General features: G+C 44.5%; 1 protein-coding gene across 1 annotated transcript in view; it reads right to left on the bottom strand.

Annotated features, from left to right (window-relative positions):
• The window catches only part of ADAMTS12 (ADAM metallopeptidase with thrombospondin type 1 motif 12), a 405749-nt gene that overhangs the window by 49280 nt on the left and 330330 nt on the right, over positions 1 to 26139 (bottom strand). The window contains exons 16-19 of the mRNA XM_083151803.1: positions 22298 to 22508; positions 20576 to 21646; positions 13237 to 13389; positions 384 to 557 (exon numbers count right to left, since the gene is read on the bottom strand). Of these exons, the coding sequence (XP_083007929.1) occupies positions 384 to 557; positions 13237 to 13389; positions 20576 to 21646; positions 22298 to 22508 (1609 nt within the window). The remainder of the gene's footprint in view (positions 1 to 383; positions 558 to 13236; positions 13390 to 20575; positions 21647 to 22297; positions 22509 to 26139) is intronic.

Raw genomic sequence — 26139 nt, 5'->3', positions numbered from 1 at the left:
CTTTCCCTTACATTGGTTCACCCTCTCTCCATGACTCTGTCTCTCCCTCTCCCATTACTCTCTTTGACACTGTGTCACCCTCTCTCTCTCTCTCTCATTCTGATACTGCCTCTCAACCTGGCAAATAATTGTTTAGTGAATAATTTTACCCCCCCCCCCCCCCCCCCCCCTTCTTAGGAGTTGATACCAACCAATTAATTCTGTATATCTACGGACCAAGTGCGATATTCACGCTATCAACAATAACCTTAATGACTGCATAATCTCAGTTATAACTCTTTCCCGGTTACAATACATTTTTACAACCATGGCGGTACACAATGCCAGCAATACATTTGTGGTTGACTTAAAAGAATACGGAATACGAGTCTATGGAACATTACCTCACTCCATGGTTTGGCCAGCCAGGACAAGCAGGGTTCTGTATTGCAGGAAGTGTTTTGTACAGGGTTCTGCCCAGGCATCTGACAATGAAAGGGCCTCAGGGGTCGGTTTTCTCGGATGTCTGTGCACTGCACTTCCCTGGTCATGAATCCACCACCACAATTTGTAGTGCACTGTGTAACAATAAAGGCAAAACAAAGAAAAATAAGTTGTATGATTGGTGCAATGCATAAACAGGCATCAATTGTTATATGGAATGCTGCTGGGTGACTATAAAAGAAATAGGCACTTTTTAAATGTTTTATATAAACCAAAGTATTTTTGATACAGTCAAAATTCTTACTCAGATAAAGGGCATGTCCTCGTCAGCACTATCAAAATCTGCTGTGATGCATTGCTTCAGATCGTTAACACTTACAGGAAGTGCTCTATTGTAATTATATATTGTTATCTAAACTCCCTCTTTAAAACCATAACACAGTTTGGTTTTGCTAATTGTAGCCCCCAAAAAGCCTTCGCTACCGACGTAGCACCCATTTTGCTGACGGTATGAATATCCAAAACTTTTATATTAGCTGTGATTTTTTTGTGCCTCTACTTCCTGTAGGTGTAAATGATCTGAAGCAACGCATCACAGTAGCCATGGCAAGTGTTTTCAAGGACATGCTCTGGTGTGCTTGGAACAAACTGGATTAACGTATTGATATCTGCCATTTGACGAAAGGGCTCACACATAGAACATTTGTGACTTAGTCATAGACATTTACAGACATACTGTATACTACATTTCCGTATAAGTATTTCAATATCAATAATGCTTCAGTTTATGCCAGGCATGTCCAAACTGTGGCCCTCCATCTGTTGCGAAACTACACATCCCAGCATGCCTTGCCATCTTTTTAGAATTCCCGGTACTTGTTTCCTAGAACGGCCACAACGATTTAGATCGTTGTGGTCGTAAGATAAAAAATCGGATCGATCGCATCGCATGCGATTTGGTCGCATACGATGCGACCGATCCGATCTGCCGATTTTTCACCCGATTTTTTTTTTTTTACACCAGATTTGTTTAAATTGCCCCCCCAAATGTTAATAAGTGTGCTAGACCCCACGATAGACGTGAACCCGAAGCGTGGCGAGCGCAGCGAGCCCGCGAGGGGCGGCGGTGCGCGTCCTCCGACCTTTTCATTCCCCTACTATCCACTAGGGCGTGGAGTGAGAATATAATAGTGTGGCGAGCGCAGCGAGCCACCGAGCCCGAAGCGTGGCGAGCGCAGCGAGCCCCGCGAGGGGACGCGTCTAACTTCACAGGTATACGCGTCCCCTCGCGGGGCTCGCTGCGCTCGCCACGCTTCGGGCTCGGTGGCTCGCTGCGCTCGCCACACTATTATATTCTCACTCCACGCCCTAGTGGATAGTAGGGGAATGAAAAGGTCGGAGGACGCGCACCGCCGCCCCTCGCGGGCTCGCTGCGCTCGCCACGCTTCGGGTTCACGTCTATCGTGGGGTCATGGCGGGCACATAAAAAATGTGAAATGGGTCATATTGGCCCATTTCACCTTTTTTATCATTTTTCCCTATGTGAGATGGACTTAATGAAGTCCATCTCATCTTGTGCCATTATAATGGCACAAGACCGACCGATTTCAATGTTAAAAGATTTTTTAACATTGAAGTCTATGGAAAAATCGGGTCAATCGGTCGGTCGCATCGCGGCCGATTTTAATTGGTCGCGACCGACCGATTGACCCGATTTCTGTCAATCAAATGGAAAAAAATGTAAAAAATCGGCCACATCGTGAGGATCGTGTCCCTTAATTAAGAGCCACGATCACTCACGATTGTGGCCGTTCTAGGAAACAAGTACCGAATTCCCTAATGGAAAAACTGTGGCAAGGCATGATGGGAATTGTAAAGAATACAATCAGGCGCAAATACTTATTTTATATTATAAGAATATTCCACCAAAATAAATACTAAGCATAGATCTATGGATCTTATTTTAATTAATATATGGATCACCATGCTAATTTACTTAAGTCTGCTCCCATTGGCAGTACGGAGGTTGCCAAATTGTAAAAAATGGAGAATTTACTGTATACCATTAATTCATCAAAAGTATATGTATAATTATGAGAGAGCGCCACACGATTATAACTACCAATTGTTTTTAAATTTTTACATAGCTTAAAAATGTATAGGAACAAATTACAATAAAAGGCAATAAAAAATGTATGCATATACATATACAATCTGTATCATACTTCAATTATTTGCATCATTATTAGCATTCAAAATGTCCACCATTGTAGTGTCCTAAATATTGGAACACCACCCTTTAGAAGAGTTTGTAGAGGATGTAATAAGTAGCACAAACTTTTTGCAGACTATGTTGTAGTTATTTGTATAACTGGTCAATGTCCAAATTGTTACAGATGGTTTAGTAGTATTTAGGGAGCACAATTCCCCGTGTTTAGAGAGATGTGTTTAATACGACTTTATAGTAGTAGTCGCAGTCCAGCAGTATTGAAGATAGGGAACGATCCGGTGGCTCAAGCTACACCCGCTCGCCGATGCCGCCAAATGACAGACGGATGCTAGATGGGTTAGGCAGAGAGCAAGTCGTTCCTGTTATGGTTGCCGCCTGGGCGCTGGATGGAACTACCGGAGGCTGGAAGCTGGAGATCAGGCGTGAGCCTGTAGCCGGGACCGCTGGTTAGGACGGTCACAGCGAAACATACACTGACTCTATTGAGTCCCCCGGGCAGATGTCTAAACCCTGCCGGAACTAGGCTTCACCTGTGGCCGCCGCGTTCGAAGGAGCGAGTTAGGCCTGCTCCAGCCCCAATGCAGCCAGGTCTTATGGACAGACAAAGGGTGAGCGATCGTCAGGGGGCTATTTAAGAGGATGATCTGACTAACGGGCCTAACTAAGTAAGAGCCCCTATCTGCCGGCACCTGGCCAATGACGGGAGTGCAACCTCGTCGCAGGCACAAGAGACAGACTCAGGGAAACTCCAAACAAATGGGTATAACACAGCACAGCGAATCCCCAAAGCAACCCAATACAGAACGGGGAGCCCTGCCTAACAAGGAACTGGAATGACGGGCAGAGGGTAACAGAGAAATGTACACTGGAAACCACCAGAGAAATAGGCAAGCTAAGCCCATGGCGGGGCGAAGTCCAGAACCCCCAACTTAAACTACGGGCTGAGCAGCCCCGAAAACAAAAGAAATCCACAAGCCGCCGAGTAAAAAGCGAGATAATACCAGGCTCCACTGGAGCACTTACGTGACCCATGGAAAGGAGGTAACGGTGGATCAGGGCCAGGCATGGAAGCAGAGCCGCAGATTTAATGGGACCCAGACAAAGGAACTTGGAGCTGAGCTGCAGAGGATATATCCTGAGATCCAAACAGGAGACCGGAACAAGGGACCAGTTAGCGTAGCTGAGAGCTAACAGATAGTTCCCTGCACAGGAAGCAGGAAATAAACACTGGTAACAGGAAGCTATCACTGGCAGGATATCACAGGTCAGCATGCCTTTGTCACAATATGTAGTATTCAGTGTTACCTGCGTGCAAAATCCTGCTGGCTCTGTCTATTGCTGCTGACAGCTCTGTGTGGTTAAAGTCTGCATGCTAATTTCAGCTTCTGATCCACTCCATGCTGCAGGAAAGTCTGTGTGATCTGAGCTCTGCTGATTAGTTGCAACACCTGGTAACTCTCTCCTGCAGGAGAGTTCAGTGTGAACTGACCATGCTCAGCCTTCATTGATTAGGGCACCTGTGAGTAATTAGCTCCCTGTGCTTCCTATAAAAAGGCAGTCTCTGGCAGACAGAAGCTGCCAGAGTATAGGCTCACAACCTGCTCCAGCGTCCCTTGTACTTCACTGTATTCCTGATCACCAGATACTGACTTCGGCTTGCTTCCTGACTATCCTTCGGCTTAATCCCTGTGTACCGTGAATCGTGGGTTACCTGTGTATGACCTCAGCCTGCCTCCTGACCACTCTCCTGCCTGATCCTCGTGTACCGTACCCAGTGATTACCAGTGGACGACCTCGGCTTGCCTTCTGACTATTCTCCTGTCTGATCCTTGTGTACTGTGCTCCGTGACATACCAGTGTACGACCCGGCTAAGATGACTACGCATAATCCTGAATCCACGCTACCTGTTTCCAAGGGGTTACCAGTGCCACATGGGGAACCTGCTCAGGGGACCGCGACCGGCATGTCCATAGCAGCAAAGCCCAAATCCCAACTGGAGGGGTCACTGGTGAACACCTATGGCGTGGTAAGACTCCGCACCCCTGTGTCAGGTCTAGCCAATCCCCGGCCTGGTGACCAGCGTGATGTACCTGAGACCGTGACAGAATACTCTGGCCCAAAAAAGGAGCTATGGGAGCAACTGTCTGCTAGGGTCTGTAAGCAAGAGCAGAACCAAGCTCTGATCTTACAAAGCATACAGACTCTGTTACAGCGGATGGACTTCGCTTCATCTCCTCCAATATCCGTGGAACCAGTGTCAGAGGCATTGAAGATTCTTCACCTTTTAATGCAGCAGTTGCAGGAGCTACTGACTAAGGTGTTTTCAGTGATTACCGTCTTACTAGGCAGTCCTTCTAGTGGCACGGTACCTTCCACTCTAGGTTCAGTGCCTGTGAACCCCTCTGATGACATTCCGGGCACTCCAGTGGCATCTACATCTGTGCCCTGCAAGGACAGGTACCTGAGTCATCCTCGTCCCCAGTTGTCTGATGAGGAGCGCCAGCGGCGTAGATCCCTCAGCCTATGCTTTTATTGTGGAGCCCAGGATCATTTCATCGGGGATTGTTCCCTACGTGGGACCCGAAATAGAGCAGTAGATTCTGTTCTAACCCAGAGGGAATCTTATGGTTACAACTGGGGTCCTAGGACCAAAATTTCTTTGAAGAACTGTATAGCCCAGGTCCAGCCTCGGGAAGGTGTTCATGATCGCAAGCCCCAAGAGGGGGTCCTGTTGGTCCAAGTCTATGAGAGGGTCCAGCCAGCCTCACCCCAAGAGGGGCCCCTGTTGGTCCAAACTCAAGAGGGAGTCCATTCAGTCTCACCCCGAGAGGGGGTCCCATCAGTCCAACCCCAGGTGGGGGTCCTGTCCATCCAGCCCCAGGAGGGGGTTCATGGTTACAAGCCCCAGGAGGGGAGTATCAAACCCAAAGATGGGGTCCTGGCAGTCCAGCCCAAGAAGGGGCTTCCGAGTAATGTGCTCCAGGAGGAGCTTCCTAGTGTTAAGTCCCAGGAAGGGCATCAAAGTGCTGTACTCCAAAAGGAATTCCCCAGTGTTGAGTTCCGAGAGGGGTCTCAGAGTGTCGTGCACCAGGAGGGGTCTCAGACTGTCAGGCTCAAAGCAGGGTCTCAGAGTACCACACCCCAAACAGGGTCTCTGAGCATTGCGCCCCAGGTGGGTTTCCTGAGCACTGCACCCCAAGAGGTGTCTCTGAAGGTGGTACCCCGAAAAGGGCGTCTGAATGCATTACCCAAAGAGGAGTCTCTGAGTGTGGCTTCCCAAGTAGGGCCACCGAGCACTTTGCCTCAAGAAGGGGCTCTGTATGTCACCCCAAGTGGGGGTTCCGAGTTTATCACCCCAAGTGGGGGTTCCGAGTTTATCACCCCAAGTGGGGGTTCCGAGTTTATCACCCCAAGTGGGGGTTCCGAGTCCGTCACCCCAGGTGGGGGTTTCGAGTCCGTCACCCCAGGAGGGGGTTCCGAGTTAAGCACCCAAGAAGGGTGTCCCCAGTTAATCACCCCAGATGGGGATTCCGAGTTAATCACCCCAGATGGGGGTTCCGAGTTAATCACCCCAGATGGGGGTTCCGAGTCCTCCACTCCAGACGGAAGTTCCGAGTCCTCCACTCCAGACGGGAGTTCCGAGTGTGTCACTCCCAGTAGAGATCCATCTGCCCTTGCCTTCGGGCATGAGGACCCATCTGCCCTTGCCTTCGGGCATGAGGACCCATCTGCCCTTGCCTTCGGGCATGAGGACCCATCTGCCCTTGCCTTCGGGCATGAGGACCCATCTGCCCTTGCCTCCGGGCATGAGGACCTATGTGCCACGGCCTCCGGGCCTGTCTCCGCGGCCTCCGGGCCTGTCTCCGCGGCCTCCGGGCCTGTCTCCGCGGCCTCCGGGCCTGTCTCCGCGGCCTCCGGGCCAGTCTCCATGGCCTACGGGCCTGCCTCCAAAGTCTCCGGGTCTTCCTCCGCAGCCTCCGGACCTGTCTCCAGTACCCTCATGGTCTCTAAGGTTCCAATGCCTGCCATTCAAGAAGATTTGCCTGTGTTGCTGGGAGTCCCGGCTCTACCCAAACTGTCCTCCAAGTCCATTTTCCAGGAGGATCCAGTTCAATTGGATTCATTTAAAGAGCCTCAGTTTGTCCAATTTGATGGAGATCTCACCCATTTCCAAGCCCTAGCAGACTATTATTTAGATGCTATGAACTCCGATCCATTCTCCGGGGTTAATTTGGCAAACATTGTCAAGTACTTAGTGTTGTCATTCAGGGGAGAAGCCATGGAGTGGGTTAGTACACTCATTGAGACTCATGACCCCCGACTAAAAGACCTAATTTCTTTTTCCAGGGCTGTGGTTGAAAGATTTGGACCCAAGACTCCTGGTGAGAGGTCTATCCTTGCCGCACCTGAGGTCAGTCAGAGTGGTGAGTCAGCTAGACTACATTCTAAAATTCCCAGAGCATCTCCAAAAAATTTTTTGAGACCCGATTCCTTGAATTTAAGAAGTGGAGTTATATGTGTAGGTTCTTCCAGGTTGATGGTGGATCCTCATGAACTCCCTACACGAACCATGGACCAGGATTCAAGTTCAGAGTGCGGCTCGGATCATGATGTCACTCCTTTTCTGGGACGTCCAATATTATCTACTGCCCGTTTTGTAGAGCCAAAGGTCACACATCAGTCAACAAAATCCAAACAGTCTTCCAAAAAGAAGAAGCACCGCAGACGACCTTGAAAATTTCCTTGTGGGGTGTTCGGAGCCCACCCCTAGAGGGGGGGGGGTAATGTCACAATATGTAGTATTCAGTGTTACCTGCGTGCAAAATCATGCTGGCTCTGTCTATTGCTGCTGACAGCTCTGTGTGGTTAAAGTCTGCATGCTGATTTCAGCTTCTGATCCACTCCATGCTGCAGGAAAGTCTGTGTGATCTGAGCTCTGCTGATTAGTTGCAACACCTGGTAACTCTCTCCTGCAGGAGAGTTCAGTGTGAACTGACCATGCTCAGCCTTCATTGATTAGGGCACCTGTGAGTAATTAGCTCCCTGTGCTTCCTATAAAAAGGCAGTCTCTGGCAGACAGAAGCTGCCAGAGTATAGGCTCACAACCTGCTCCAGCGTCCCTTGTACTTCACTGTATTCCTGATCACCAGATACTGACTTCGGCTTGCTTCCTGACTATCCTTCGGCTTAATCCCTGTGTACCGTGAATCGTGGGTTACCTGTGTATGACCTCAGCCTGCCTCCTTACCACTCTCCTGCCTGATCCTCGTGTACCGTACCCAGTGATTACCAGTGGACGACCTCGGCTTGCCTTCTGACTATTCTCCTGTCTGATCCTTGTGTACTGTGCTCCGTGACATACCAGTGTACGACCCGGCTAAGATGACTACGCATAATCCTGAATCCACGCTACCTGTTTCCAAGGGGTTACCAGTGCCACATGGGGAACCTGCTCAGGGGACCGCGACCGGCATGTCCATAGCAGCAAAGCCCAAATCCCAACTGGAGGGGTCACTGGTGAACACCTATGGCGTGGTAAGACTCCGCACCCCTGTGTCAGGTCTAGCCAATCCCCGGCCTGGTGACCAGCGTGATGTACCTGAGACCGTGACAGCCTTATTAAGGCCTCAGGTGATTGATAACACCTGGTGGATATCCAGGCAGCTCCCAAGCAAGTGCTAAACTAGCTAATTACCTCACAGCCTTGTGAATAGTTGATCTCAGAATATTGAGCTGATGTGGCACAGACCTGCCACTGGAGGCCACCAGTGAGTCAAATGCCAAACTCAAACTGGACAGAAAACCAAAACAGACTGAACCATTCAACCTGGTTCCTGACAGTTCCTGTTGTAAGGTGGTTTGTAATCCAGCAATGCTGTACAGGGCCATAGTTTGGACATGCTTGGTTTATGTAAAACTTTGAAACTAATAAAATGGTCTATTGCTTTTAACTTGCATATAAAGTATTCTTTACAGTAAGAGCATTAAATATTCTTATTGCTCAATTGGAAAAGAGAACAGCACACTTGCCATACACACTTTACAGAGACTGCGGATATGTGTTGCCATTGCTTAAATACTGTAATTACTCTATATGTTTGAAGCAATATGAAGGGTTCTTTGTAGTAAAAGCATTCCAGGTTGAAAACAGCATACTGGACAGATAGAATTTAGAATCCTTTGTCTATTTCAGGCAAAATAATATAAAAGGTTCTGCAACTTTAATGTGCTAGACAGATGCATTGATATGTAATTTAACTGTTATGTATTCTTCATAATGAATTTTATTCTCATTTGAATCAATAGCTTCCACCTTTTGGTAATAAGACGTTAACATCGTGGCAGTTGGGATGCTGGGAGTCAGAATACCAACACTGGCATCCAGACTAGTGCCCAGAAGACCAGCTCCGAAATCAATGAGGATGCCAAGAATGGAATCCTGACTACTGGCACCCCAAACGTAAGTATGGAGAGTGGATTAGTGTTAGGCTTGGGGGTTTTATGTTTAGGCACTGGCTAAGGATTTATCTTTAGGCTGCGTGGGAGAGGGTTAGGTTAGGGTTAGGCTGTCCGGATGGAGGGATAGGCAATTAGAAGAATGGTTAGTCTGTGGGGCAGGGGGCTAGTTGTAGGTGGTGGGGATGGAGGGTTAGGCACTAAAGGGGAGGGTTAGGATTAGGCTGCAGAGAGGGAGGGATAGGCATTCAGAAGTATGGTTAGTCTGTTGGATGGGGGCAAGGTGTAGGTGGCAGGGAAGGAGGGTTAAGCACCAAAGGGGAGGGTTAGGTTTAGGCTGCGGGTAAGAAGGGATAGGCACTCCGAAGTATGGTTAGTCTGTTGGATGGGGGCAAGGTATAGGTGGTGGGGACAGAGGGTTAGGCACTAAAGGGGAGGGTTAGGATTAGGCTGCAGAGAGGGAGGGATAGGCACTTAGAAGTATGGTTAGTCTGTGGGGCAGGGGTCTAGGTGTAGGTGGTGGGGACGGAGGGTTAAGCTCTAAAGGGGAGGGTTAGGGTTACGCTGTGGGGAGGAAGGGATAGGCACTAAAGGGGAGGGTTAGGGTTAGGCTGCAGAGAGGGAGGGATAGGCACTTAGAAGTATGTTAGTCTGTGGGGCAGGGGACGTGGTGTAGGTGGTGGCGGAAGGAGGGTTAGGCTGTGGGGAGGGAGGGTTAGGCTGTTGGGAGGGAGGGAGGGATAGGCACTTAGAATTATAGTTAGTCTGTTGGATGGGGGCGAGGTGTAGGTGGTGGTAGAAGGAGGTTTAGGCTGTGAAGTAGGGAGGGTTAGGGTTAAGCTGCAGGGAGGGAGGGATAGAAGGGGGCAGGTAAGCATATTTGCCAGATTCCCTCCATCGGGATGTCGGTATCAGTATTCTGACCATCGGCATCCCATCCGCAAGTCACCTGTATGTATGTGGAGTCACAGATACTGTAGCTGCTGTTTGTCAATGGCTAGCCTAATGAAGTTAGGGTGTGATTGGCCACATTTGCATGCGAATAGATGTGTTCAATTACACATCCATTTGCGGTCTGGTCTGACTTTTATTTGCCAAGGACATGGCCAAATGCGGGGTGGGCACTGACGCCATGTAACGTCAGATACCCCCCTCCCGAGCAGGCTTTGACACGCCTGCATTCTCAAGAGGACCCCCCCGAGCAGGCTTCAACACGCCTGCATTCTCATGGGGACCCTCCGAGCAGGCTTCGACACCCATACACCCATGCATTCTCATAGGGACGCCCAGTGTTTTTCTGAGCATTTCAATATGACAGCGCACTATTCACCCCCTTCCCACCCCCGTCAGTGTGAACACCTCGCACATGCATATTATCACCCATACCCATACGCAGACCCGCAACATCGGTCCACGGACGAATTCATGAAAGAGCGATCAAACCTGAATCATGCCCTTAATTCACAATGCAATATTTAGAGCCAATATTGGGTAAAAACTCTGAAATCACAGTAATTGGGGACCACAAAGTGAAAAATAACATTAGCTCAGTAACGCAGTGGTAGAACTACACGGAAATGCTGACAGATGACTGCAGCCATAGCCCTTATATCTACAGGTATGCTACATATATATTTCACACATTTACAACATTCTCGCATGAAGTTGACATCAGAGCTACTTCCGTGTCACTCCGAACGCCTTCTGCCTGTAACACGTCGCATGTATGGACTGTGTGATAGTGGGGAAAGGTAAAACTGTAATACTCTCAGCTGCGACAGAGAAAATCTTACAGATAAACATGAAACATGCAGGAAGCTATGATGTCGGACTACAGGGATTATTAAGTAAAATTCCATTTATAGCGGTGACAAAAAACAAACAAAAACAAACACACAAAATTCTTTTGATGTGGTTTATGAATCTATCTCCCAGGTGCCATGGTGAGAGCCTCCCGCGGCTCGGAAGGCCCCATTCAGTTCTACCAAGCGCTCTATTGTAAATAATACAAATTATTATTATATTGAATTTAATATTATATTGAACTATTTGAATTTATTTCATTATTCTTCGTATTCGTTTTCTATTTTTATTTCATTATACAGGTCGAGTATCCCGTATCCGAATATCCGTTATTCGAATTATTCCGAAATACGGACATTCCAGAAAGTGAAAATTTTTTTTTTTTTTTGCTAAAAACTCACTGGGGACATTTGTAACAGCACTACTGAGGACATGATATGTAACTGGCACTATATATGTACAAGAAAATGATTGCTTGGCATTCAAATTCAGTGCTGAGATAGTACACACATTTTGTTTCACGTTTTGAAACCTTGTTTTTTGAACAAATAAAATATATTTGTGTGTATTTTATGTGGTAATAAAATATATTTGTGTGTATATTATGTGTTTATACAGCATAAATGCAAGATACTTCAAAATACATCATTGAAATATTAAAATATTCCAAAATACGGAATAATCCGTTATCCAAAATTCTCCTGGTCCCGAGCATTTTGGATACGGGATACTCAACCTGTATTTGTTGTTTTTATTGTATTTATCATTGGTCTATCATCATGGTTCATATAATATTTTGCAATGATTTTCACACATACTAGGAAAAGGGAATAAAATGTTAAGAATAATTTTTTTAACTTTATGTAATTAATATTATTTAGTATGTAATAGTGCCAGGACTTTCTTCGGTTTATTCACTACAGTATTATAGTATTTATTTAAACGAGATCTGTACAACTGACATATAGAATTTATATAACCATGAGATGGCCTTATTATTATTATCATTTTATTTTTAAGACGCCACAAGTGTTTCGCAGCGCTGTACAAAGGAACAGTGAATTTTTTATTCACTGTTCCTTTGTACAGCGCTGCGAAACACTTGTGACGCCTTAAAAATAAAATTATGATAATAATAATAATAATAATAAGGCCATCTCATGGTTATATAAATTCTATATGCCAGTTGTACAGATTTCATTTAAATAAATACTATAATACAAAAATAGAGTACAAATAAAGAGCGCCACAGTTCAATACACATTACAGTTTACATATAAGTAGTGAGGACTCAATCATCATACTACTAGAGGCTTGTGGCCAATGATGGAGATGAGTATGCAGACAAAGATGTCACTGAGTATGGGAGAGCTGTGAGTGAAATGTGAAGAGAAGAGGGCTTTGACAACAGGAGGGAAGAGGGCCCTGCTCTTAAGAACCTACAATCTAGTAAGTTCTGCCTTATCAGGAACAGGTACAGATGGATCATTCCATGTGACTCACGTTACATTTCATGTTAACTCTACCCCCCTCCCCACTAGGGCCTAACCCTAATCTTACTACCATGCAGCTTAAACCTAACACTCCGGCCCGGCACCCCCTTTTTCTAAGTTCCTAAACCTAAACTCAATGGCAACAATGTGACATTCCTCATATCAAGTAATAAATAAAATAAAAAAATAAGTAATAAATCAACACCAATTAAATATCAATATGATTAGTACTGTATGTCGACAAAACAATGTTTCCAAGTGCAGTGCTTACTTACTGGACCTTCTAGCGGATTTCTGGGACTAGCAGTGTCTCCTGGATACGAAGGTCAGGTCATAATGGCTGTCATTAAACCTCTAGTCCTCCCCTAGTGCCTTACCCTCTACTGTTGCAGCCTAACTTTAATGCCAGCAATCTGCAGATGTCAACAACATAACGTTTGACATTGTGACTGACAGCATTGAAATTTTCAACATGGCTCCAGGTGTGTCTTTATTAGAGAATAGTCCTTTCAAACGCATGTAAGATGGTGGCCTCCCACCGCACACTGAGGTTACTGTCGCTCAAACTACCGACACCACCAGCACCACTGCACTGCCGATACCGCCAACTGCCAACCCCACCACCATGAGGACACCACTGACATTCCCGTACTGCCGGCAATCACACTGAGGACACATCTGGAACTCCTGCACTGCCACAAGTGTTAGGTTTTTTAAAGGAACACTTGTGGTGGGAAGCGGAATTAATAATAAGAAGGTGAAAACTCTTCCGCTTTATCAGTTAGAGGACCCTTGTAGCCAATGAGATCTCTTTCAAAGTGAAATGTTACCTTGGACCAGTTACCGGTTCTCCAGCTGGCACATGGGCGAAGATGACATCTCCTGGCAGGATCGGGTTTTTTAATGTGACCACAGTCTTCGTCAGTCCTAGTGCTACATTCCACATTTCTCCAGACGGCCCCCAGACCACAGGTTGTGGAACACTGCGAAAAGAGAAAGTCTACTGTTCACACCGGTCATTCCAATAGCGGGATAAAATATACACAAATCCGATGCGACTCAATACATAAAACATACAGTACAATAGTAAAATGAGATAAAAATATAGAGTCTCATTAAGGTGCGATTGGCGTTTCTATCACTTCCTTGGAAGCAGCAACGATAGCGCTGTATGGTAACGTGGAATGAGGCATCTATTATAAGTACCTTTTGCAATCCACCAATCAGAAGCATCTAGTGCTGCAAAATGGAGTCCTCAGCATTTCATAATACTGCAGTAGTAACTGCAAGAGATAAAACTCTGGACAGGACAGCTGTTTGTGCTCCCATGTCTTCTATGAGTACCAATTACATGAATACACCCTTAATATACTTGCCATAGACATGCATGTACTCCTACTCAGAGTTTCCAACTTTCAGGATGGGATGTATCAATTAAAAAAAGAAAATTAGTTTTTTTGGAGGTTTACAAAAATACATAGGGTTCCCCATATGGTCTGTCCACTAGACAATGCCATCTACAGATAGCATTGCCTAAAAAAAAACCTATGGGCTTCATTTTGCTACGGTTCCCCAGGGAAGGGGAGCAAAGAATTCCTTTCCGTATAATTATTTATTGATTAAGTTATTTATATAGTGCACACATATTACGTAGGGCTGTACAAAGAATATTTGCCGATTCACATCATACATTTACGCAAGGGTTCATTTTTTTGGAGCCAGTGATCTTACCAGTATTTTTGAGTGTTGAAAGAAACTGAAGTAACCGAAATAAACTGGGTATAGGGTATAGTTACACCATACTTGCCTACCTTAAGTGTCTCCTCTCCGGGAGAAGCCCAGAGAAAAGACTCTCTACAACTTTTCGGGGATGGGGGGGACAGGGGCAAATGCAGGATTTTCAGAAGGGGGTTTCCAAACGGGTGGAGCAAATCACGGAGATGGACACTTATGTGACCCAGTATATGCTGGGTCAGTTAAAGTATTATCAATAGACCAAATGTATATAAATAATAATAATAACAACAATAAAAAAATATATATGTATATACACACACACACACATATATATATATATATATATATATATATATACATACATACATATAGGGGCGTCAACAGCAGTGTAGACCCCTGGGCATAGCAATGTATTGGGGCCCCTACCGATCCTCCAGCGGTAGGGGTGGGGGAAGCTTTGATGTCCCGCAGGTGGTAGGGGGTATTATATCAATCGCTCAGCATGTAGGGCCTGGATCAGTAATTTCCACTAATTACGCCTTTACTGCACAGATGGTGGGAGATAGGGTGGAAGATGGGGGCATTGTGCTGAATGAAGGGGTTCTGAAACATAACTTCCAGGGTGGTAGTCAATGTTTAATACGCAGAGGAGGGGTGTATAGTGGCGTGGGCTTATTATTCATAATTTTCTGGTGGGAGGACAGCTTACTTGACTGCAGATATCTCCAGATCCCGGAAATAGATTTCTTAGATTTTAATGGAATTAAAAACTAGAGAATCCCACCTACCAAATGGTATTGGGGGCTATGTTATCAGAGTTCAGGAGGCAGAGCAATCTGCCAACTAGTATATAAAACTACATACCAGGTGTGTGGAGCTGGAGCAGTAACCAGCTGCTGGAAGGCTCATATCTCTGGTTCTGGGAACAGTAGAGACAAGCTACTAGGGTCCATTAAAGGAGGAGAGTCCCAGCTTTTGGAATATACCCTCAGAAAAACTCTAAGTCAGACAGAAACTGAAATATCTGACTGGGAAGAGCAATTAACAGGCTTGGATGGGGACCACTGCTTTGAAGTCAGATATCTCCGGTTCCCAAGGGCCGATTTTTTAAATTCTTGTACCCATGGAAAGAGGGGACCCTCAGCTTTCAGACTAGGGCCCTTACACTCCTGGGGGATTCTGGGTACTCAGAACCCCCCCCCCTGCGTGCGCTACTGGGGGAGGGGGGCTTTTGCTGTAATTACGCCACACCCCCTTTCCTGTTAATGTCATGATTCGCGGCTCTTCAGGGAGGGGGTGGTACTAAATAACGTGATTTGCATCATTTTAGCCCCACCCCCTCCCCAAAGAGCCACGAATACTGGTATTTGACCAACAGCGGGATGGGGTGCGAGGGCTGACACAAGGACCATGCTAAATGCGGTGGCTTGCCCGCTGGGGAGGGGGACCCGCTATTCGGGACCCTCCCGGCCATTCCGGAAGGGTAGGTAAGTATGAGTTATGCTAATGCATATGAGGCAACAAAATCTGTATACAGACATTATTTGTGTGTGCACTGTTGGTGCTCAGTTGCAGTATATTGCTTATTGAAGACATAAAACAGTATGTCCAATTCTAATAAACACGTGGCATGCAAGAGTAATGATTTTCCTATCTCTCTGCCCCACCTAATAATTGATCATATTATATCTATGTACTGTAGTAGTTTGAAGAATCAGCATTTTGGTTCACAAGTCCATGCAAGTTTTATGAGTGATGAGAATGCTGAGCGTCTGACACCTCCCAATCACCATTTTCTGCTTTCAGGGAGCCGCGACCGTGATCCCCGTCTACAGCACTAGAATATTAGACACCATTAAAGCTGAGCAAATAACGAACAATCTAGTAGTATGTGCGACAGCCAGAGGGACCTTTATATCCAGTTGGATGAACGTTCTCATCGCTTGTTCTCACCTCTGTCACTATGTGTAAATGTGTCCTGCACTTTCCAGTACTTATATGACCTTGGCAACTCTTGGATTTAATAAGTAGAGAATTTCCAAACTATCATCTCCCAAGCTGCATAGCTAATAGGGCCACAGGGAAAACTGAAACTACAGTAGACTTCTAAAAAATAAAGCACTTTACTATCACACATAATGATGCGAGTTCTCCACATTAGGCCTGATTCAGACCTGATCTCTCATCTGCAAATTTGCAGATGACTGCGAGTAGATGGCCACCGCCCAGACAGAAAGAGAACTCGCCCCATGCAAATCTGCGAATGGATTGCTATTTGCTATTCCGCGCAAATCCATATGCAATTCATGAACCATTGGATGGTTTTTCCCTTGAAATACCTTTTAAAAGGCAGATAGAAGCTAATTGGTTGCTTAAAGACCAATCCCAACATGCTGGCACCGTGTTACGTCAATCGGATGTGACGATCGGTGGCCAACGATGATTGGCCATCTGTCATGTGATTGGGGAAATTAAGCAATTTAAAATAGGAGGATAGGTATTTTTAAACATGTTTTATATCTCTGATCTCCCAACACGACCGCCAGAGAATTGCCCCAATACACCGCATTAGGCAAGGGCTCCACTTTATCTCTTTATAAGGCTTGAAACATCTCAATTACACCCAGAATATACTGTAGGCATGTCACATCATTTTCATCAGCAGAAGTTGCTTCTGCATTCTTTTGTGAATAAGATGCATTTTGTGGGGAAAAAGTGCAAAAATGACTTTGTACAGTACATGAGTTATTTTGAGACATCAAAGTATTTTTGTGGACTTATTTTAAGGTTAGAAATGAACATGAATTATTTTTTTGTAAACATGCTGTCATTATGTACTTGTGTTTGTTTTTCAACATTGCAGAATGCAACTCACCCAAAAAACCCAGCTCTAAATTATGTCCAACTATAGAGAGCTTGAGCGAGTTGTTTGTTTAATGTGGGAAAAACATCTCGATCCGGCTTTTTACCAGATGCTCTTATTTGAGCAAAAGACTATTCCTGAACTCTTACATTGGCGACTTTGCAAAATGTGTGAGTTTTGTTGAAAAATCAGACATTTCATTCCCGCAATAGTTTTTTTAGACTCTCCTCATAGGTTATGATAGCAAAGGGTTAAAAGGAAGGGGAGTAGATAACTGTACTGCGAAAACAGAGCTCAGTGGAACAATCTAAAGTGTCTTTTCTCACTATAGGGGAGATGTACTAAGCTTTGGAAAATGACACAGTGGAGAGGGATTCATATCAGTCAATCTGCTCATAACTGCCATCTTACATTCTGTGTTTGGAAAATGTGTCATACGACTGTGGTTGCCATGGTCACGAAAATGTGGGAAATATGCTAAATTATAAAATGTTTTATAGGAGTGGTTCCCAAAAAAGGTGTGTCTAGGCACCATGGGGTATTGTCTGGCATGGGTGCATTGGGTCGATGATCCAGGACCAAATCATATTACTTATGGCCAAACCAGTCATAGTGGCTACCAATCATAATACACGTGGACAATCAAATGTACAACTCTGTACACCACAATGTTACCGACCCTAAAGGTCCCCATACACAGGTCCGACTTGTCTGAAGAACAATGATACAATGGGTTTTAGGGATCTACTGTTGGGCGCTCCCCTTGGTTTGGACAGAGGGTGATTGAAAGGAAAGGTAGGGGGGGAGTATGGTACTTTCCTTTGTCTCCTGTGCTGTATTCTTCCCTTTCCTCTGCTTTCAATGCTTTATTCCTCAAGTTTGGTAGTTGGTATATCGTGGTGTTCATATGTGAAGAAATGAAAAAAATGGAATGAGTCCACAATGTGAAGTATGTTACGGATTGTTATGTAGATAATTCTATATCACTGGGAGATTGGTGGCTTACCAAACTCACTTGTGTCTACAGAATTCTAAGTACATCAAGGTATCTTTAAATAGTTGAACAGGGTGGCATACCCGTACTCACGTAGTGAGGCGATAATTGAAGCTCATCAAGGTTTCTTTTCATGTGTTTATTTTTATATAAAACATACTTTTGGGGAATAAAAACATCATGGGGAAATTAAGGAAGGCTGGGAGTGGAAGGAGGGGTATCAGGTGAGGTCAAAACCGGACAACACTCGCCAATATACTCACGGGTTAGCTCCCTCCCCTTACACACTTGTTAGGTACACTGAGTCTGGGTCAACATGTTTCGAGATTCAAGCTCTCTTCCTCAGGATCCAGGATCCAGCCTTTCTTAATTTCCCCATGATGTTTTTATTCCCCAAAAGTATGTTTTATATACAAATAAACGCATGAACAGAAACCTTGATGAGCTTCAATTATCGCCTAACTACGTGAGTACGGGTATGCCACCCTGTTCAACTATTGAAAGATACCTTGATGTACTTAGAATTCTGTAGACACAAGTGAGTTTGGTACGCCACCAATCTCCAGTGATATAGAATTATCTACATTACAATCCGTAAGATACTTCACATCGTGGACTCATTCCATTTTTTTTTTCATTTCTTCACATATAAACACCTCAAGATACCAACTACCAAACTTGAGGAATAAAGCATTGAAAGCAGAGGAAAGGGAAGAATACAGCACAGGAGACAAAGGAAAGTACCATACTCCCCCCCTACCTTTCCTTTCAATCACCCTCTGTCCAAACCAAGGGGAGCGCCCAACAGTAGATCCCTAAAACCCATTGTATCATTGTAACTTATTGAGGTGAAACTTGGGACACACCTCCAGGGACCCACTAGGCAGATCTCCATAGGTAGCGCCACGGTACTCTGCTCACTTTTTCCATTGTCTGAAGAACAAGTCAGACCTGTTTTCCCTCGAGCTCCCCAGAAGCCCTCCAGGAGGGCTCCTTCGGACTTTGCACTTGATGTGCCATTTTTTACATGCGATAAATCTCAGGTGCCTAATTGCTCGGCACAAATGGTAAGAGACTCACATACACCTGGAGGATTTTACAGGTTCCTCTACTGTTTTCATGGCAATTCATTTCTGTAAGTGATGAATAAATGTTTAAAAGTCACCATGGTACTTTTTACATTTGAAAATTGCATCCATCGTTAAAAGAATCGGCAGTGGAAAAAGGTTTGTTATTAAAATCCGAGGTTTATTCTGAAGAGCGGTAATAACATCTAATGGGCACCACATTTTCGTCACATGTAAGCAGAGGAAATTGCCTGTCATATTGTATTGGGATATTTTATCATTTTCCTCCAGCGTGTATAGCCGAATATATAAGGGAGATGGAAGGCTAAAAAGCCTTGTCCTTCACACATACTGTATAAAACTGGGATTTCACGAATGTGATGAAGGATCTTATTACTAATCTACTTTTACGGTGCCTTATGTTTTAATATTATCTTTAATAGCCTCATTATGGGGTTCATTTATCTATCACACGCAACAAGTTTTAAAACCCATTGCGTATGATAAATGGTACTGGAGCGCCATTTATTTATTACACACAATGAGTTTTTAATAGCTAAAAATCATTGCTAAATGGGCCCCTATAGGTTGTAAAGCGCCCTATCCTACTGACTTATTTTTTTTGTATATTTTATTTTGTATTAGTATTAACAAGGGTTTTGAAGAGAGTCATTTATATCTGACAATTTGTGCAGAATGTATAATCATTATCTTATCTGTTGCAACCAAAGGCCGGGAGATGAGAAATATTGGTATTGGGACTACATAATAATAACATAGGAAATATATTGCATGTGGGAGATGATATATCAGTCAGTTTTTATCTATTATTTGAAAGAATATACATGATAATTGCTACCTTAAAGCTGATTGGTTGCTATTGGGCAAGTTCTCTACTGGTCCACTTCTACGCTGTTTTTACTGTTTGATAAAGCATCCCCCATGATTTAAAAGCTCAAATAAAAGTTTGGAACTTTTGATGTTCTCTCTTTATCAAGGCAGGAAGTGGAGACAGCAGAGGGGCAGATAACAAGGGAGGTGGGAAGAATGAGAGAAAGGTGGTGAGATGCTCCTCTCTAGACTCTTTGTGGACACCCCAAAAAAGCGATACAATAGAGGAACAATCTTTTTACATAGGAATCTGACCTGCTATTCATCTGCTTCAAGAACTTAGATTTCTTGATGGGAAGATGCTCCTCTCTAGACTCTTTGTAGACCCCAAAAAAGTTACACTAAAAGAACCTTCTTTCTAGAAAGGAACCTGATCGATCATATGTACACTGCAAGAAAACAGACTTCTAGGTGGGAAGAAGGAGGGAAAGGTGGAGAGATGCTCCTCTCTAGTCTCTTTGAGGAACGTCTCAAAAAGTTATAATAGTAGAACTATCTCTCTAGATGGCAACCTGGCCATCATATGTCTATTGCAAGGACCCAGACTCTGCTGTGCAAGCAATGCAAGCGCAAGGTTCTCAGCATGAAATTGTGCTTCAATAAAATTGATATCTTACCTCACTCCAATTTCCCAATATCCAGAAGATGGTACTTGACTTATTAAAAGGTGGTTCTGTAACATTTTCCCCGGCCAATGAAGAAGAAAAGCTGATTTTGGATGTGATATTTAGTTCTGGAGATATCTTTTGGGAAATATTAGACGTAGACGTTGGCGACTGATCTGGTAGCCCTGGGTCCTGTTCCTTGTTTTCTCCTTGAGAAGTATTCTCTGCTGGAATTACAAAGTTTGTGACTGACTCAGTGCTGGCAGATCCCAAGTTTACTGTGGCAACAAGAAGTGAAGGTAGAGTCGATGATTCAGGTTGGTAAGTAACTGTACCAAAATTGTCCTGAATGACCTTGGATTTACCCTTGTGCCTCTTACTTCTAGATTCTATGATGTCATTAATTTCGGTATCATAGTAGCTGTCTGGCTCTCCAGTTGGCAATTCGGTATCATCAAAGTTGGTTTGTGTCTCCGGTTGTTGAGTTGTAATGTTGTATATTGGCGTTACATTGTCTGGGATATGAGTAGCATTGGAAGTAGAAGTGGTATTGCCAAGAAAATCATAATCTCTTTCTGTTACATTTTCATTGTCTGTTGTTAAGTTGTCATTTGGTACTTTGTGGAGTGCAGGGGCCCTTGTAGAGTTCACACTTACTTTTCGTTTATTATTGGCCACAAGAACAAAATTATACTTGTATATTACGTTGAAGTGGGTAGAATTGGGAATATCGTAGATTTGAAAATCGTCCTCTATGGAGTTGACCGAAGGTAAGCGTGTGAGGGTGGAAGGTGTTGAAGATATTTCGTTGGGTACTTTAGTTGTTGAGGGAAATATGGGTTTCTTTTTCAACAGGAACAGACGTTTCTTTGCCCCTTCCGTTGTTTTAGAACTTATTTTGATGATTGTTTTCACATTGTTGTGTTTAATAGGTGGGGGTGGCAGTTTGTCCTGTTTTGGGCACTGCTGAAGTCCGCAGAGTGCTCTAGAGTTGGGTTTCTTGGACAGTTCACATGTTACATTGTTGTATCGTGCACATGTGACATTACGTGTTCGTACTCCACCTCCACATGTGACAGAACACTGAAATGTAAAAAGATAAACATGGTTGTGTGATCAATATGGATACAGGGAGATTTCATTGGCTAAGTTTGCCAATCAGCCCTTTTCAAAGTCATGGGAGGCTTTGGATTCAAGATTTAACAGGGCATTTATAAGCACTATAAAACAATCAAGTGTGGATTGTGTATAATTGCCACTTTAAATGCAAAGGATGAAACCTTTAAGTATGGCTTTGAAAACTGACTCAGAGGTAATTTAGCCCACGTGTTTAAAGGGTTCATTTTATCATTGTGCACTTGCACACATGCAACTTTTAATAAATAAGCGGATTTCTCTTTGCAGCTTACCTTGCTGCTGGGCTGCCAGCACGGCGATCAGTGTTTCCGGTGGGGATCATCGTGGTCCCGGCGCTTAGAGATGATGTCATCTCCAAGTGCCGCCTCCATCTACACTACGGGTGTGCACCGCAGTGTAAACAGTGTAAATCCCGGATCCGACCCAGCTTGGATCCTTCTTCCAAATGCCGGGTCGGATCCGGGATTTTTGGTGTAAAAGGGGTATTAACTGGAACATGACTAAGCAATAACAAATAATAATAATTACAGTACATGGTCTGCAGATAAATGTATTGGCAAAAAATGGCAACAGGGTCAAACAAACAGCATTCCGTACCTCTGTCCAGGTGCTCACCGACCAGTTGGAGGGGCATAAGATATCTCTGTTGCATGACACATAGCTTTTTGGTTTGGTGAGGTTGTGGCAGTCCTCCGAAGGAAGAGCTTGTTCATCGTATCCCACCGTTCTGATGCATAAAACCGTCCTTTTCTTCTCACCCGTTGGACCACAGGTGGTGGAACATTCCTGCCACTCTCCGGCCCACCACCTGCAAACAGTTGCACAATAAAACTATTAGATGGGCACCCCTTAAAAGATTCTACAACTTTTCAGTATACATAGAATGACAAACAGAGGACATGGCTATTCTGTAAGGAAGACATTGGGCTGTATTGACACTTATAAGATACTCATATTATATTATTAAGCACCCAACCTGGACTGGACTTTACACCTATGCTCACAAATCCAGGCTCCAGTGTTGTCTCTGCCATTTTATTTTTCATTTTAACTTTTACACATTTTTAAAGACAGAACCATGCACAGATCTCAATGATCTGTGCATGATTCTGTCAAATTTGCCAGTTCAGAACCTGGTCTATTTGTTTGGCCATTTCTAGTAAAGTTTACCAAAATTCGCATTTCATTAAATTTTGCGAGTTGTGTACTTTATAATGGGAAAACATCTGGATGCGAATTGAAGTGTGAGTAAAAGTTGCCTGGTCAGAATATGCGAATTCGTGGCAAAAAGTGTGATCCCCCCCCCCGAAATTCGCATCCTTTAAAATGTGCAATTTTCGGAAAATGTGCGAATTCAGCTGTTTTTTTGCGATAATATCGCAAAAAGTCTAAATATCACACCTCATAAATCTCGCCCTATTTTTTTCTCATTTTCATCCCCATAATGTGCCTATAAAATGTTTTTATTTATATAGCGAACAGATATTACGCAGGACTTTACAAATCATTTTTCAGTCATTCACATGAGTCCCTGTCCCTACTTGTTTTTTCTTTAGCACCTTTTAGAAGATAATAGATAGTATTACACCCAAAACATGTGAAGAACATACAAACTCCACCTGGCGATGGCGGAAATTTTGAGTGGTTGGCCCATGTGCAAAAGTATAATTTGGTGACAGTGGTACAATCTTCTGGTCTGGGCAGCTGTTGGCCCCTTATACCCCCTTCACACTGACAAATATTTCCCAGGTTATTGCACATGAACGCGCATCAACCCGGGAAATGAGTCAGTGTGAAAGGGTGTCGACAATGGTCGACATAGACACTGTCTAAGTGTACCGCGTACGCTTGGCATGCTTCGGGTTCGGTGCCTCACTGTGCTCGGCAAACTATTGTGTCCCCCCCCACACCGATGTGGATGGTAGGGTATGAAATACCGCCCGTCAGCACATGTTGGCTCAAAAATGTGTTAAAAAACGCATGTGAACCTTTTCCATATCGACCTTTTGGCTGTCGACCTTTGGACCCTGTCGACCTTTTAACTGTCGACCGTTTAACCCTGTCGACCTTTTGACCCTGTCAACCTAGAGTAAATCTATCATGAGTCTGCATACCAGGCAGAATATGAGATACTGTAACAAGACATCTGTATGTAGAATATGAGAAAACGCCAGTGATGCAGATAAAGCAACAGACAGTTGGGTGCCGATTTATCAAACCATATTTGCGGCTAAATCCCTGAAAATGGGTGTTTTGGGGGCTTAGCCGCAAATATTAGCCGGAAACTGGTGTTTTCGGGGGTTAGCCGCAAATATTAAGTAACCCCCTAATGTATCAAAGGGGGACCGCAGCAGGAATCTCCGATCCCTGCTGCGATCCCCCCTGCACCTCCACCGGTCTCATCACCCATAGTTTTCTATGGGGGATGCGAAGCTGCCCGATGTATCAACATCGGGCAGCCCGGCCTCGCATCCCTGGGCTATCCCCAGTCTGAGATGGCGATAGCTCATTGTAGCCTACACATCACATAATTGCCCATGCGCAGACCCCCCCCCCCCCGGCTTCTGGGTCAGCGCTTTCGGAGCCCTGTCCCTGTGCCCTCAAATATGATACATCCCACCGGTGTGATCGCATTTTACAATGCGATCCTGCGCGGTAATATTTTGCCCAGATCGCATTGTAAATGCGATCATGGTAAATGGGCCCCTTGGACAGATGAATACATCAATTTGTCTCATTGTCTTTCATTCACATGCTGGGGGCTGCCCAGCATAGGGGACGGCTGCCCTGCTTGAAAAGTCCTGCCCTGCCCTGTGATCGCAATATGTTTGTGACCGCATTGCAGAAATCGCTGCAGTTAGGATTGCGCCCTGCCTTCGCAGCCGCCCTGAAAATAATCCGGTATGCCTGTGTTAACTGGACCATGCCTTAAACACTCCGTCACATCCTCCGCTGTCAATCAAATAGTGATCGCATGTTTATGGGGTGCGATTGCAGTTTGACACTTCAATAACACGTGCTGTGGCCGCAGAGCATGCGCAGATGTATGAAACGTGCCTGATTGTGATTTTAGCCTTGTACGTGCTATACTGAATTAACCCCACAATCTGTACTTTAATATGAAACTATTTTTTTTCCTCCATATTAATGTAAATTAAAGATTTATGTAAAGTTGGGGCCCTGAAGGCAGCATATGAGATAACATCCTTTGATAAAGCTGTTTTGACACGGCGAAACGCGTCAGTGGTTTTACCCTCACAGAATCCTGGTTCCATCTTGGTGACTGATCCGGACCAGCCCTAGATGCTCCTTCACCAACCCATGTACCCCAACAGGCGCGTCCTCCACCAGTCTCTTCATTACCGCCAGCTATCCTCCATGGTGGACTGGGCCCTTTCTGTACCAACTCAACACACCCTTCTAGGAGGCAAAACAAAGTGCGGGACTGTGCAATTTCCATGGTGGACGGTAACTAACTCACTTATCTATCTGCCAAGTTGTTACAAGGGCATACTAGGAATGGACAGTACCCATCCAGTGGTGTAACAATAGCCCCGTAGACCCGGGGAGGGGCGGCGGTCTCCTCTAGCATCCCAAAAGAAGGCGTGGGGGGATGGCAAAAATTCCCGGTCGGGGGGGGGGGGGGCGCTATAGTAGTAGTTTTACCACTGTATATATATTTTTTATAAATCTACTTTTACCATTATATCATATGAATACTATTGGTCAATTTATTAAAATGTAAAATCAGTCCAATTGTTTTTTTAGAGGTTATTGCCACATATTAATAATATAAGCGCTGCTACCAACTATTTTGTCTTCCTAAGAATATGAGATAACGCCAGTGATGCAGATAAAGCAACAGATGTATAGACCAATTTGTCTCATTGTCCTCTTGTCCGTTCTACCTGCGAGTTTCTATCCGTAGCATCTTCCAGGAAGCCTTTGGGTAAAATCTGTGCACTAACTGTCACTCTATTTACATGCTCAGCATTTGTGCTTATGAGAACAGCGGCCATGTGCCAGTTCTGCCAAACTTTCCCCTGTAAACTTTATAAATTGACAGCATATAAATTATTAATCAAACTCTATGCTCTGTAAGTTCTAACAAATACAATTTTCTTATTCTCTTTCGAAGCTCTTGAAGCCTTGCCAAAAAAAAAAGACAGAAGACTGGAGACGTGACATGGGGTACAGTACATGAAGGGGAATTATTCTATTGATTCAATAGGGCCTGGATTTTACCATTGGCGGTAGAATAAAATAATTGTAGAATACTAATAAGAAGTTATTAAAGGTGCCACAAATTTCACTCATTCACATTCATCATCTCATTGTTTTCATATTAAATTCTGTATTCACGATATGAGGATGCAGGTATTACATACTTTCATACCCTCCCAGAATGGCTGGGAGGGTCCTGAAAATTGGGTCCCCCG

This window comes from Crinia signifera, chromosome 1 (assembly GCF_055691185.1).
Source record: "Crinia signifera chromosome 1, ASM5569118v1, whole genome shotgun sequence".
Classification (NCBI taxonomy): Eukaryota; Metazoa; Chordata; class Amphibia; order Anura; family Myobatrachidae; genus Crinia; species Crinia signifera.
Note: the sequence above shows the minus strand (reverse complement) of the source record. Positions and strands in the feature narration are given on the sequence as shown.